Source organism: Leptodactylus fuscus, chromosome 3, assembly GCF_031893055.1.
Source record: "Leptodactylus fuscus isolate aLepFus1 chromosome 3, aLepFus1.hap2, whole genome shotgun sequence".
NCBI classification, from domain to species: Eukaryota; Metazoa; Chordata; class Amphibia; order Anura; family Leptodactylidae; genus Leptodactylus; species Leptodactylus fuscus.
The window spans coordinates 135,962,029-135,977,966 of NC_134267.1; the positions used below are offsets into that span (position 1 = coordinate 135,962,029).

The window sequence follows — 15,938 nt, forward strand, 5'->3', positions numbered from 1 at the left end:
GAGACTTCCTAAAGAAAAAAAAAGTTGAGGATGGCCTGCACTCTGTGGTAGTAGAACCAAAGGTGCTTGTAGAAACTTCAGAATCTAATGTACGATGTAGCAAATTCCCATAAACTATTTCTCAATAGTCATAATTTATTTAATTAGATATCCTTAAACAATTTGAACATGTGATAATTATTAACAGATCTATGTGTATAGTATAAATAAGAATGTTTAGCAATGGGTCTCTTTGACAACAGTAAGGGTGAATTCACACTGAGTAAACGCTAGCTTATTCTGAACGTAAAACACGTTCAGAATAAGCGGCGTCTAAAGCAGCTCCATTCATTTCTATGGGAGCGGGGATACGAGCGCTCCCCATAGAAATGAATGGGCTGCTTCTTTCACTCCGTGCAGTCCCATTGAAGTGAATGGGGAGTGCCGGCGTGTACGCTCCGGCATGAGCAGAGCTTGCCGTACACGCCGGCACTCCCCATTCACTTCAATGGGACTGCACGGAGTGAAAGAAGCAGCCCATTCATTTCTATGGGGAGCGCTCGTATCCCCGCTCACATAGAAATGAATGGAGCTGCTTTAGACGCTGCTTATTCTGAACGTGTTTTACGTTCAGAATAAGCTAGCGTTTACTCAGTGTGAATGCACCCTAACCGTAACTTTTGGGATTCCTTTCAGATGAGCTACTGAGAATAGTAGATATGTTACACACTACAAGACATGATCTGCTTCCAAGTTCATTTCCTCATAAAGCCATGCAGGTAGCCTTCAGCCAATCATGATGGACTATGAGTAAAGAGGCGTCACAGCCAGTATAAATAGCCCATCCAGGAAACACTACCATTTTGTGAGGATACAAGATAGGAAAGAGGACCTCATGCAGATAATAGTCAAGTAAATTTTTAATGATAAAGAAAAAAAAATAGTCAGGCATGTATTTGTGAGGATTTCACACACACCCAGCCACACTAATGTTAGTGAATAGATCTGCCACTACATCTGTCTCCCTATATCATGTTTCATTTACTGTACTGATGCTTCCTGCTACCACTACACAGTGAACATCATCACCTATGGCCTGCTCCATTGCATTGTATTCCATAGTGTACTGCTACACATATTGCCACATCACCACTGCCAGCCAGACATCTTGGCCAGTCTTGCTTTGTCACATTCTACTATTCCTTACTGTTGGTGCCACAGTTTTGATATAGCAACACATGACATTTCTTCTTCTTGTTGCATTGGCTCCCATAAATTGGCAGGCAGACTGACAGTGCGCCATAATTTTTTCTTGATATTCTGTAATTATTACTGCTCGCATAAAGGGATCACTTTGGTGTTTTTTTTTTTATACACAAATTCTTCCCCTTTCAATTGGCAGGACAGTGTGCCACAAATTATTCTTCAAATTCTTTATTTATTACTTGCCACTGCCACACTGTCGACAACAAAATAAACTAAATGTCAATTCCAATGCCTTATTAGAGAAGCATTCTGCTACCATAAAGGGATAATAATTGTTTTGTTTTTTTTTTGAAGGCAACGTTTTCTTCACCACTTTTCAACTAATCATGCTACCCAACATTTTGCTTCAAAATAACACACCTGTCGCATTTACACGTGTCCAAAACAGGCTAGTTTTTTGTAAAAAAAACCATAGCTTTTTCCAAGAACCATTGTGCATGAATGAAAAAGACATGGACAAGTATCTTCCCCTAATCAGGGTAATTTTTGGAGAGCTTAAAATGTTAAAAAGCATTTTAAAAAATAACAGAGCAGTGTATGGTTAAACAAGCAATTTGTTTCCACCGCCTACCATCTGTTTTTCCATAAACAAACATATCACCGTCACTTTGACATTACTTTGGCTGTGTTTGTGTTAAAGAGCTAAAATGGACTAGATAGAATCCTAGGAGCCATGACAGTATTACACATTATGTATTCATCCAAATTTTTTAGATGTTCGCTCATGTCTACTCTTTACCAATATTTCCCAGTGTCCCAAAGTTGCCCATTTTGCCTCCAGATGACTTCCATTGTCATTTTTTAATACTTGTTCAAATATATCTTGAAATTTATCAATCTCCTATCCAAATATATATATATATATATATATATATATATATATCTTTCACTATTTTCGTAAATGTTTTAATATTTAAACTTTTTATAAAGACAAACACAGTATTGAATAGGATGCAAAAAATATTCCAAATTTTAAATATATGGCTTCCTAAAATCTATCATTTAGAAGTAATAGAAATAATTAATTTCTCAGTATATTTGTAGAAATAGCTTTCATTTCATTGTGTTGCATTTATGTGAAACTTTACCAGTTTTGTATTTGCCCAGTACTTGTATTCAGACTGCTAATATTTGTTAGGACAACATGTTCTGAGATTCTTGACACATTATCATAGTTGCTGATTTGTGTAGTTAGTGATTTTCTACTTCCAGTGCTGGCTCTTCCTCTCATAGGATTTTCATCTTGATTAATGTTATCTCCAAGGCAACAGCATGAAAAGGCCGCTTTGAATTCTTCTCTAAATTTACCTAAAAATTACAAATAAAAGATAACAAGTTGCTATAAAAAAAACCTCTAAATGTTCTGATTGACTATGAAGGAGGAGGTAGAAAAATAAGAGCGATTATAATGGTTTTTATTAGTTGTATAGAATTACGTTTAACTAGCATTAACATTGTCCCCATTTATTTCACTGAACATAATAATATGTAGCCATAATATTTTAGCATTTAAAGTGGGGAGAATTTTTCAATTGTACCTTTTATGTTTTTATTTTTTCAGTTGTTTGAATCATGTATATATATGTATGATAATAAAATATCACCTTTTCAAGATCTAATTTAGTCTCTACCTCAGAACCTTCCAAATAGTACAAATGGCAATAAATTAACAACAGTAATTCTAAAGCAAACTGTAACCTAAATAACTACTTCTTTGGCTATACAATAAAAAAATCCAATGACTTATGACTTGTCTTTTGCTGTCCAGTGCCAGACTACAGGGTAAATTGAAATGACCATTATTGACTCTCCTGATAACATTGGTTATCTTTTTATTTCAGCTATTATTAGCACTGTAAACATTGAGTCTTTGATTGTACTATTATTATGGTTTTCTTTCTAAAGACAGCCATGATAGCTATGATATTATATATAATTCTGACCTATAATTGGGTCTGTAAGGGAACAATAGTCTTGGAAAGAAAAGTTGCTGAAAACTATACTATTCTTGTTTTCAATATCTGAAACCTGCACTGTGGGAAAAATCATAATGTGTTTCTGTTTCGTTTTTTCTTGCAACCTTTTTTTGCTGCGGCCCGCTATGTAGACTTAGGCTGAAGCTCCACTTTGCGAAACCCAGCCTTTTTGGCCGCAACAGAAACGCATGCCATGGCAATAAATGCTGCATTTTACAGTAACTGCAAAGTGAATTACATTCTGGTTAATTTTATCCATTGCACATTGCAGAAAATAATCTGCAGCCTGCATTTTTGAAAATCGCAGCATATCAATTATACTTGAGGAAATGCAGTTTTTTTTTGCATAGATATAATAAGAGCAGTAAGTCAGCAGAGGAAGACTCTGCAAAAAGGCAATGGAAAACTCTGTGGAAAAAATGTAATGTGTTTCTGCTGCATTTCTTTCTGCAGCATATTTTTGGCTGGATTTCAGTACATGTTTTTTGGATTTCAGTACTTTACATATTTGCAAAAAAACCTGCTTTTTTGTTGCAGGTATTGCTGCGGTTTTTTGAGCCAAACTCCGAAGTGGCTACATAAGAAATGGGAAATATAAAGGATCTACTTAATCCACACCGAGCTTTGGCTCAAAGAAACACAGCAAAATCTGCAACCAAAAAAAAAGCTGTTTTTTGTGGCCTTAGGCTAAGGCCCCACATTGCGGAAACACAGCTTTTTTTGTTGCGGATTTTGTTGCGGTTTTTTGAGCCAAAGTCAGAAGTGGATTGAGCAGAAGGCAGAAATATAAGAATTTCCTATATATTTCCCATTCCTTGTATAGACATTCTTGGCTTTGGCTAAAAAAAACGCAACAAAATCTGCAACAAAAGAAAGCTGCGTTTCTGCAACGTGGGGCTTTAGCCTTACAGTATAGGGGACAACTGTAGTTAAATATATGCATGTAGGCAACAGTAGGGAGTGGAAAGACAGGTTTAAAGGCCGCATGTGGTAAAAAAAAAGAAAAAAATTAAAAATGCAGCATTATACAGTCCTTGCATAGTGAATCAGATTCTGGCAAATCCCATCTACACACTGCTGAAAAATAGGCGCAGAAAACATGCTGTGATTTCCAAAACTGTTGCAGTTTTGGAAGTCGCAGCATGTCAATTATAACTAAAGAAATGCCAGCGGTTTTCCTATAGGTATAATGGAAACAGAAAATCCACAGAGGAAACCTGTGTGGACTTTCTGTGAAAAGCACTGTTTTTTCTTATATACTTTATTAGAGAGTTATTTAAACTTTCATTAAAGATTGTCTCTATATATATACATTTTACTTTTTTCGGTAATAAAAACTATCAATTCATTGGTGTTACAATCTATTGGTTCATTTCCAGAAAATAAAAACAAGAAAAAAAAAAAACAGAACAACTTACCACTAAGAAAATTGTAAATGATTGGATTAGCTGCACTATTAGCATACACCAACCAATGAGAAAATGTAAACCAGGCATATACTGTTTCTCTGTCATTGGTCTGATCAAACATTCCAAAAACTCTGGAAACAAAATAGAATATGACAAACATTAATATAGTCAAAAGTTCAGGTGAAATTTTTTAGAAAAGATCATACCTGTCCCCGGTGCTCCTAAGTCCTCCCAGTGTGGTCCTGTCCTGCTGTTAGGGCATCTTCTAAAAGTGAAACTGCTCTGTGGCCATGACATGCAATCAATAGCCTCAGAAGGCCTCAGGAAGAGACCCGCGATGTCACAGGTAGGGACATTAATATGCTCTTCACTGAGGCTATTGTTTGACCTCAGCGGTCACATGTGATGGTGATTTCTGGCAAAACATAACAATGGACCTAGAGGACTGGCCCGTGCTGGGAGGCGCCTGATTAAGCAATTCAATTTTTCATCCATTTTCGTCTTTACACCTATTTAAATTTGAATGTTGAAGAATACACAAAATAATTGAACCATTCCTAGACATGGAATATGTCCAGTTGCTTGATATTCTTAAGCTCCACTTTGAGGAAACACAACTTTTTTTTGTTGCAGATCTTGCTGCATTTTTTTGAGCCAAAGCCATGAGTGAATTGAGCAGAAGGGAGAGTATATGAGCTTCCTATATATTTCTCATTAATTTAGTAGCCATGCTTAGCTTTGGCTAAAAAAACCGCTGCAAAATCTGAAAAAAACAAACAAACAAAAGCTGTGTTTTTGTAGTGTGGGTCCTTAAGAGGCCAAAAAATGCCATTTAGCTGAGTTCAAGTCTGCAGACTGATAGGACTATTGTAAAACTTTGACTTTGTCTTCCTACAGCTCTGTCTACATAGATTTTGATGTGTACTTTGGGTCCACCTATAGGTGATATTGTAACCTACTGACAGGAGGCAAACAGATTTTGGATTTCTATTTGTTTGTAGAATTCATTATACTATTGATCTTTACAAAAGACCAAGAAAATCACCCTAGTCCTAGCCCTAGTCAATTGTTCACCATAACCACCTTATGTAGATTTGACAGGGATACGTTCCCTTTTTCATTAATTTGTACATATAATCAAGTTTTAGACAGATGTGGGAAAAATGAAGAAAATATGTATATTTTCAAAAATAGAAGTGATAAGAATAGTAGATAATAGATAATAGGCAGTGGCGTAACTAGGAATGGCGGGGCCCTGTGGCGAACTTTTGACATGCCCCCCCGACCGACACTGACACCAAAGACCTCGACCGACCCCCTCCTACGCATTTCTGTGCGTTCTATTATGCCCCATAGTGGCCCCTTAACACAGTATTATTCCCCATTGTGGCCCCTGCACACAGTATTATATCCCATAGTGGCCCCTGCACACAGTATTATCCCCCATAGTGGACCCTGCACACAGTATTATCCCCCATAGTGGCCCCTGCACACAGTATTATCCCCCATAGTCACCCCTGCACACAGTATTATGTCCCACTGTGGACACCCATAAACAATTATTATACTCTGGGGTCTTTTCAGACCCCAAAGTATAATAATTGGAGACCCGGGGGAATAAAAACATAAAAAACTACTGTTACGTACCTGTCCCCCAGCTCCTACGTGGTCTTCTCCGCTGCCTTCTGTGCTGCTGTCCCTGTTCAATGACATCGGACGTCACATGACCCGGGATGCAGGCCGGGTTCATGTGACGTCAGAGACGTCATGAAGGAGGCCTGGCAGGATCGTGGAGAGGTAAGTAACATGCTTTTTATGTTCCTTACCTCTCCCGGACCGCCAATCATTATACTCGGGGGTCTGAAAAGACCCCCGAGTATAATGCCAATATTAATGCCAATATTACATCTTGGAGAATGAACTCAGTAGATGTAAACTTGTTTACTCTTGTCTCTACATGTGAGACATAATCCATGGAAGACTCCGTAATATTAAGATCAGGAGCATATTATATGTCTAGGGCCATATCCTCACTTCCAGGACAAAGCATAGATCAAAATGGTCCATATGATTACTTTCAGAAAAGTGACAAAGTGAATTAACAAAAGAGAAATCTAGATCAAATCAATATTTGGTGTGACCGCCCTTGCCCTCAAAACAAGTCTTCGATGCACACTTGCATGCAGTATTTGAACTTATTTGGCAGAAAAGTTTTTCCAAGCATGCAGGAGAATTAACCAGAGACCTTCTGTAGATGCAGACTTGTTAAAATTCTTCGGTACCCTCATGTTATCGCAAAAATACTCAATGATATTGAGATCAGGGCTCAGTGGAGACCATATCATCGCCTCTCATTGTTATTTAGCTATTGAGTACCCTCGCCCACCACCAGGGCTTCGGGGGGCTTCGGGAAATGCAGTTTTGACAGCAAACCACTATTTATTTTTCTTTTTTATTGCCAAGGTTTATCTTTTATTTTGCTCCTGATGAGCCCTACAATAATTATTAGTGAGAAACACGTTTAGCAAGTTAGGGTTGTAGCACTGGTTAGGATCTAGTACCAGGGTTTCGGGATCTTTCTTCTGTCTATTACCTTGGCAGATACATGGCTACAGCTTTCTGGTACTATACCTATGGCAACCACCTGGGGCAGTCTCCTTCTGGTGGAAGGGATATTTCACATTATGGTTCCCTGACTAGCTTAGCACAATAGAGTTCTGTGATATTTGCAGTCTCAGGAGAATATCGTATTTAGTTGTTTTCCCCCCATTCTTATGGTAAATGGTGCTATCATTGATAGCTCGGAAAGTGTTCTATTCTTAACTAGGGGCTTGAAAAGCATGTCCTTATTAGTCTTCTATTAATGTGGACGCCCGCCTATTTACACCTACATGACAGGCCTGATTCTCGATTTTAATCATATAATTTCTTAAAATTTACATTTTATGTTATTTCATTTTGGACCCCTTTCCTCTGTGATTTTGTTGGTTGTTTGATCTTGAAGAAGAGTGGCAAGTGTCAGTTGATCTTCCTGATTCAGGATCCACACTTTATACACTGGCAGTGTATGGTACATTTTCATGTTGATTTCTAATTTGAATTGTTAGAAGAAATAGAGCACATTTGTATTGAAGATGCTATGCTATACCCCAAGGATATCACATGGGGTTTTCTTGCATTTGTTAAAAAAAATAAATTACAAAATGTAAAAGAATTTACCATAACAAGCTCTTTAACCCCTTAGCGACCTTTGACGTACTATTACGTCATGGACGCGAGGTACTTCGCGCACCATGAAGTAATAATACGTCATGATTATAAACAGCCTCCGTGTCTCAAGACACGGAAACTGTAAGAAGGTTGCTGCTGTCCATGACAGCAGACAACTTTCTTTACATGAATCGGGAGATTTAACCCCCTCCCTTCCACGTGGATCGCTGCAATTGGACGATTGCTTCGCAATGTCCAATTGCAGCTTGCCGGCACAGATCCAATGATCTGTGCCGACAGATCGGTACAAAAGTGACAGTGATTGGTGCTACACCTTGCACCAATCACTGTCGAGTGTTTGGGGGGCGTACAGTGGTGCGACCCCCTCCAGATGTTTTAATTGGTCAATCTGCCAGCATCATGGCAGATTGACCAATCAATGGCATGCAGGGCAGTGTAAACTTCGGGCACTGCTCTGCTTACATCACTCCCTCTGGGAATTGCGAGCAGAGCAGAACCCGTGCTTCCCTGTGAGCGCTGTGCGTGAGATTGCTGTGTTACCGCTGCGTCATACCTCGATCAGACATCAATTCTGCCAGACATCCTAGGTCCTCTCCCAGCCAGCCCTCTACTGCCCATCTCTCCCCTCTGCCGTCTCCCGTCCCCCCTCCCATCTCCTCTCCACCCTTTCCTGACCAAGGCATCTGAGACTGTCTGGCTCCTCCAGCTTCTGGGTCCTAAACTCTGCATTCTGTGCAGAAAAGAGACTCACCTCCCTCCCCTTTTTGAGAAATCCCTTTTTGGCATTTCTCCAAATTTTTTTTTTTTTTTTGTTAGGTTTTTTTGCATTTTTGCATTTTTTTTTCCTTTTTTTTTTTTTTGTTTGTGCACAAGCTTTTTTTTTTTGTAAAACTCGCCACCGCAAATTGACCAGTAATAAAATATACGTTACTGGTCACATTTGTGATTTTTGGCTCAGTTTTTTTTCTAGTAGGTAGAAAAGAGAATTTTGTTTGTGCACAAGCTTTTTTTTTTGTAAAACTCGCTAACCGCAAATTGACCAGTAATAAAATATACGTTACTGGTCACATTTGTGATTTTTGGCTCAGTTTTTTTTTCTAGTAGGTAGAAAAGAGAATTTTGTTTGTGCACAAGCTTTTTTTTTTGTAAAACTCGCCACCGCAAATTGACCAGTAATAAAATATACGTTATTGGTCACATTTGTGATTTTTGGCTCAGTTTTTTTTTCTAGTAGGTAGAAAAGAGAATTTTGTTTGTGCACAAGCTTTTTTTTTTGTAAAACTCGCCACCGCAAATTGACCAGTAATAAAATATACGTTACTGGTCACATTTGTGATTTTTGGCTCAGTTTTTTTTTCTAGTAGGTAGAAAAGAGAATTTTGTTTGTGCACAAGCTTTTTTTTTTGTAAAACTCGCCACCGCAAATTGACCAGTAATAAAATATACGTTACTGGTCACATTTGTGATTTTGGGGGCAGTTTTTTTTTCTAGTAGGTAGAAAAGAGAATTTTGTTTGTGCACAAGCTTTTTTTTTTTGTAAAACTCGCCACCGCAAATTGACCAGTAATAAAATATACGTTACTGGTCACATTTGTGATTTTTGGCTCAGTTTTTTTTTCTAGTAGGTAGAAGAGAGAATTTTGTTTGTGCACAAGCTTTTTTTTTTGTAAAACTCGCCACCGCAAACTGACCAGTAATAAAATATACATTATTGGTCACATTTGTGATTTTTGGCTCAGTTTTTTTTCAATCTATATATAGCTCCATTTTTGATAGAAGGGAAGGTTTTTTTTTTTTTTTACATAAAATACACGTGTTAAAGCACAACACACACCCCACACTGAAAAAGTTTCAAAGAAATAAAGTTTCAAAGAAATAAAGTTTCAAGAAATAAAGTTTTATATACTCAAGTAAAACACCACACACACACACAAAAATGTCCCAATCATCCCAAAGAAGGTTTTCAGTAGAAGAGGCATACGCCATACTGGCCTCTGACACTGATACCGCCAGCGAGGGAGAAGAGGAAAATGCCCCATTCCTTTATTTTTCCTCTTCTTCCTCCTCCTCCTCCTCCTCCAGTGATGAGCAACCCCAAAGGAGGCGCCCCAGAACAATTGCTGAGTTAGTTGCCCCACCTGTAGAGCCCATGTGGACCCCACCCCCAGAAAATTATGAGCCTCAGCTTCCTGACTTTGTTGCCCGGTCAGGAATACAAATTGAGACTGAGGGCTTCAGAGAAAATGACTTTTTCAAAATCTTTTTCTCTGATGAGTTTGTAGATCTTATGGTGGCCCAAACGAATTTGTACGCTGAACAATTTTTGGAACAAAATGCCACCTCTTCCTATGCCAGGCCACAGAACTGGACCCCAGTAAATGCAGCAGAAATGAAGATTTTCTGGGGTCTTATTCTGCATATGGGCGTAGTGAAAAAACCTAAAATTCGTCAGTATTGGAGTACAGACGTCTTGCACAACACTCCAATCTATCGAATGGCTATGTCCAGGAAGCGGTTTGAAAGTATCCTAAAGTTCATTCATTATAATGATAATTCCCAGTGCCCGCCCCAAGATGCCCCAAATTTTGACCGCTTATACAAAGTTAGGCCAGTCATTGACCACTTTAGTTCCAAATTTGCAGAGTCCTACATCCCTGATCAGAACATTGCAATTGATGAGTCTCTGATCAGTTTCAAAGGGAGGCTAAAATTCCGCCAATACTTGCCCAGTAAGCGGGCACGGTATGGCATTAAAATGTATAAGCTATGTGAGAGCAGTTCAGGATACACTTATAAATTTAGGGTGTATGAAGGAAGGGACACAAGGATTGAGCCCCCAGACTGCCCCCCAATCCTAGGAGTTAGTGGGAAAATTGTGTGGGATTTGATGCACCCACTGCTGGACAAGGGTTATCACCTCTATGTGGATAACTTTTACACCAGCATCCCACTCTTTAGGTCCCTGAGTTCTAGAGGAACTGCAGCTTGTGGGACTGTGCGCAGAAATCAAAGAGGCCTCCCTAGGGCACATATTGAGCAGCGCCTCAGAAAGGGTGAGAGTAGTGCCGTCTGCAATGAAAATATGCTGCTGGTCAAGTATAGGGACAAGAGGGATGTCCTTGTACTGACCACAGCTAATGGCAGCGGCAGCACCTCTGTCCCTCTGCGTGGCACCAGTACCACTGTCTCCAAGCCAGACTGCATCCTGGCATACAATAAGTACATGGGAGGGGTTGATCTATCTGATCAAGTCCTAAAGCCCTACAGTGCCATGCGAAAAACAAGAGTGTGGTACAAAAAGCTGGCCGTGCACATGGTTCAGATGGCATTGTATAACTCTTACGTGCTATCACGATGTGCAGGCCACACAGGAACTTTCCTTGAGTTTCAGGAGGCAATTATCAAGTCCCTGATATTTGGGGACCTAGAAGTGCCAGGCCCCAGTACTTCTGAAGCTCATGGTTCCCGTATTGTACCAGGGCAACATTTTCCCGGTGAAGTCCCCCAAACTGCTAAAAAAGGGAAAACTCAGAAAAGATGCAGAGTGTGTTACAAAAGAGGAATAAGGAGAGACACCATTTATCAGTGTGACACCTGCCCTGATAAACCTGGCCTGTGCATGAAGGAGTGCTTTAGATTGTACCACACTTCCATGGAATATTAATTTTAGAATTTATTTTCCATGGAATATCGCCTCCTTATACCATCACGTACTCTGCACACAATTACTTTCATCCGGTTATGCAGTAATTTCTGGATAATAAATTATTGCCATACAAGCTGCATCCAAATGTTTGCTATACTTCTTGGTAAATTTTTTAAGAGGTGTAATTTAACACTAACGTCACTGAAGTCAAGGGGTCTAGTTTCCAAAATGGGGTCACATTTTGGGGGTTTCCACTGTTTTGGCACTTCAAGGCCTCTACAAATGTGACATGGTAACTAAAACCAATTTCAGCCAAATCTACCCTCCAACTATTGTTCTATCCCACTGTGTGACCATACATCACTTTACGTCCACATGTGGGGCATTTCTGTAGTTGGGAGAAAATGCTTGACAATTTGTGGGGTGCATTTTCTCTTTTAACCCCTTGTGGAAATGCATAATTTGGGGTTAAAGCTACATTTTATAGCAAAAAAATGTCACTTTTCCTTTTGTTGGGCCAATTCTGTTACACTCCTGTAGGGTCAAAGGGCTCACTATACCCCTTGATAAATTCCTTGAGGGGTCTAGTTTCCAAAATGGGGTCATTTTGGGGGGGTTTCTACTGTTCTGGCACTTCAGGGGCTCTCCAAATGCAACATGGTGCCTTGTACAAACTCAAGCTAAATTTGCCCTCCAAAATCCCAATAGCGCTCCTTCCACTCTGGACCTTACAGCGTGCCCATAGATCACTTTACATCCACATGTGGGGCATTCCTGTTTTTGGTAGAAAATGCTTGACAACTTGTGGGGTGCATTTTCTCTTTTAACCCCTTGTGGAAATGCATAATTTGGGGTTAAAGCTACATTTTATAGCAAAAAATGTCACTTTTCCTTTTGTTGGGCCAATTCTGTTACACTCCTGTAGTGTCAAAGTGCTCACTATACCCCTTGATAAATTCCTTGAGGGGTCTAGTTTCCAAAATGGGGTCACATTTTGGGGGTTTCCACTGTTTTGGCACCTTGGGGGCTCTGCAAAAGGAACATGGTGCCTGCAATCTATTTTAGCAAAATCTGGCCTACAAAATCCAATTAGCGCTCCATCCGTTCTGAGAGCGACCGTGTGCCCGTACATTAGGGTACCAGCACATATGGGGTATTGCCGTGTTCGGGAGAAATTGCGTAACAAAATGTGGGGTGCAATTTCTCCTTTAACCCCTCGTGAAGATGAAAAATTTGGGGCTACAGTGACATTTTATTATAAAAAAGTAATTTTTCATTTTCACTTCTCAATGGTAAAAAAATCTGTGAAGCACCTGTAGAGTTCAAGTGCTCACTATACCCCTTGATAAATTCCTTGAGGGGTCTAGTTTCCAAAATGGGGTCATTTTGGGGGGGTTTCTACTGTTCTGGCACTTCAGGGGCTCTCCAAATGCAACATGGTGCCTTGTACAAACTCAAGCTAAATTTGCCCTCCAAAATCCCAATAGCGCTCCTTCCGCTCTGGACCTTACAGCGTGCCCATAGATCACTTTAAATCCACATGTGGGGCATTCCTGTTTTTGGAAGAAAATGCTTGACAACTTGTGGGGTGCATTTTCTCTTTTAACCCCTTGTGGAAATGCATAATTTGGGGTTAAAGCTACATTTTATAGCAAAAAATGTCACTTTTCCTTTTGTTGGGCCAATTCTGTTACACTCCTGTAGGGTCAAAGTGCTCACTATACCCCTTGATAAATTCCTTGAGGGATCTAGTTTCCAAAATGGGGTCACATTTTGGGGGTTTCCACTGTTTTGGCACCTTGGGGGCTCTGCAAAAGGAACATGGTGCCTGCAATCTATTTTAGCAAAATCTGGCCTACAAAATCCAATTAGCGCTCCATCCGTTCTGAGAGCGACCGTGTGCCCGTACATTAGGGTACCAGCACAGTATTGCCGTGTTCGGGAGAAATTGCGTAACAAAATGTGGGGTGCAATTTCTCCTTTAACCCTTAGTAAATGTGTAAATTCTAGGGCTAAATGAATATATTAGTGATAGAAATTGAAAAATGTAAATTTGACCTCCATTTTGTTTTAATTGCTGTGAAATGCTGAAAGGGTTAAGAAACTTTCTAACTGCTGTTTTGGATTCTTTCAGGAGTGCAGTTTTGAGAATGGGGTGACTTATGGGGGTTTTTACAAGAGAGGCCTCTCAAGTTCCCTTCAAAACTGAACTGGTCCCTTGAAAAATGTGTTTTGGAAATTTTCTTGAAAATTTGGAAAATCACTGCTTGACTTGTAAGCCTTATAATATCTGAAAAAAATGAAAGGGTGATTAAAATTTGACTTCTACATAAATCAGAGACATGGTTAATTATATTTATCAAAAAATTTGGGTAGTATGGCTTTCCATTTGAAAGGCTTGCAATTTCAAAGTTTGAAAACTGCACTTTTTTCCAAATTTTCATCAAATTTCCTATTTTTTCATAATCAAAGGCAAAAAATATCGACAAAAATTTTCTACTGACATGAAGTACAATATGTCACAAAAAAACAATCTCAGAATCACTTGTGTAAGTTAAAGCGTCTCAAAGCTATTGCCATTTAAAGTGACACATGTCAGTTTTGAAAAAAGAGGCCTGGTCCTTAAGTCACTTTTGGGCTGTGTCTCTAAGGGGTTAAGACAAGCAGTCACATAAACACACATTCAATAATAAATAATAAAACAAATACAATTATAGCTTATATTGACTGTACATATTGAATTATAATTATAATGACAGCAGTACTTACCTTTTCATAATATTTAGGATACTAATTGGTAAATAACATATTGAAAACACCAGTAGGACGACCATGAGCATGCGAGCAGTCTTTCTTCTAGCACGGATCTGTTTTATTTCAGCAGCCACGCCATTAATTCTAGGTTTTACTACTTGTTGTCCTTGCCCCTTGGATTGGATTGGGCATTGTAAAGGTTTCCACTTCCTCTGAACTATGGATGAAGTTCCTGGAATCTGTTATGTAAGGAATTAAACAATTTTAGAACTAATGCTATAATAGGTGAGGTATATACATGTACAAATTGTTTTACTATATGTTTTAGTCATTATGTAAATTTATCAGACACAAATCCTTGGGTGAAATTAAACAATTTATTCATAGTTATATCATATGCTAACTAGCTGTCATTTGTATATCTTGGACTTTGATTTCCCCCACCATAATATCATCAGTCCAAATTTAATAAAAATATCATCAATATATATTATCATAGATAAGATGAGTTCCATGGATGGTGATTTGCATTAGAAACTCACCTGACGACACCAAAGCTTCCGAAAAATTTGCAGATATGCTAGAATCATGAGGCACAATGGAACCATGTATGTTATAAAGAAGAAACAGATATGGTATGCTTTAGAGTAAATTTCACCTAAAATAGAAACAGAAAATTAAGTAACTTTACTGTCTATGCTATATATAAATGAAGTAATGTAACACATAGCAGAACCTTTGGTACTGGGTCCTCTTAATTTTAATATATTTATCAATTACCTTGTAGAGAATTTACAGAGCATATTTTTGATGTTTACAGATGATACTAAACTATGTCAAGTAATCAAAGTTTGTAGTAGAATATTACAGGGGAAGCTAGGGAAGCTGGAAGCATGGCTGGAGATTGGGAGATGAAGTTTAATGTAGAAGACTGTAAGATTATGCATTTGAATTGAAAAAATAAAATAAACAAATCCATGAAGGCATCATACAAAGAACTTTCCAATTATCCTTTTACTAATAGACTGGTGACAGTGAAAAGGGAACATCATTTACAACTAGAGGAAAGAACATTTTACCAGCAAGCATCATAGATGGGGATTCCTTCCTATAAGAGTGGTGAGACAATTGTTCTTTTCAAAATAGCTCAAGCTCATCCAGATTGGATGGAGAACATCTGTGAACAGCAATTTTCATGTCTTGCCATAGGTGCTCAATGGGATTTAAGTCTGGACTTTTACTGGGCCATTCTAAGACATGAATATTCTTTGATCTAAACCATTTCACTTTAGCTCTGGCTGTATCTTTAGGGCCATGGTCTTGCTGGAAGGTCACTTCCCTTCCCAGTCTCAAGTCTTTTGCAGCCTTCAAAAGGTTTTTTCCAAGGTTTTTACTCCATCCATCTTCCCATCATCACTGACCAGCTTCCCTGTTCCTGTAGAAGAAAAGCCTCCCTACAGCATGATCCTGCCCCCGCCATGTTTCACAGTGGGGATGGTGTGTTCAGGGGGGTGAGCAATGTTACTTTTCCACCACACATGGTGCTTTGTAATTAGGCCAAAAAGTTAAATTTCAGTCTCATCTGATAGAGCACCTTCCTCCACATCTTTGGTGTGTCCCGTATATGGTTTGTGGAAAACTGCAAACAGCACTTCTTATGTCTTTCTTTAATCAATG

At 38.9% G+C, this 15,938-nt stretch overlaps 1 protein-coding gene across 1 annotated transcript in view; it reads right to left on the reverse strand.

Moving 5' to 3' along the window:
• Nucleotides 1-2,329: 2,329 nt before the first annotated feature.
• HCRTR2 (hypocretin receptor 2) overlaps nt 2,330-15,938 on the reverse strand; it is a 46,734-nt gene continuing 33,125 nt past the window's right edge. Inside the window, exons 4-7 of the mRNA XM_075268389.1 lie at nt 14,804-14,919; nt 14,277-14,500; nt 4,640-4,761; nt 2,330-2,553 (exon numbers count right to left, since the gene is read on the reverse strand). Coding sequence (XP_075124490.1) covers nt 2,330-2,553; nt 4,640-4,761; nt 14,277-14,500; nt 14,804-14,919 — 686 coding nt within the window. The remainder of the gene's footprint in view (nt 2,554-4,639; nt 4,762-14,276; nt 14,501-14,803; nt 14,920-15,938) is intronic.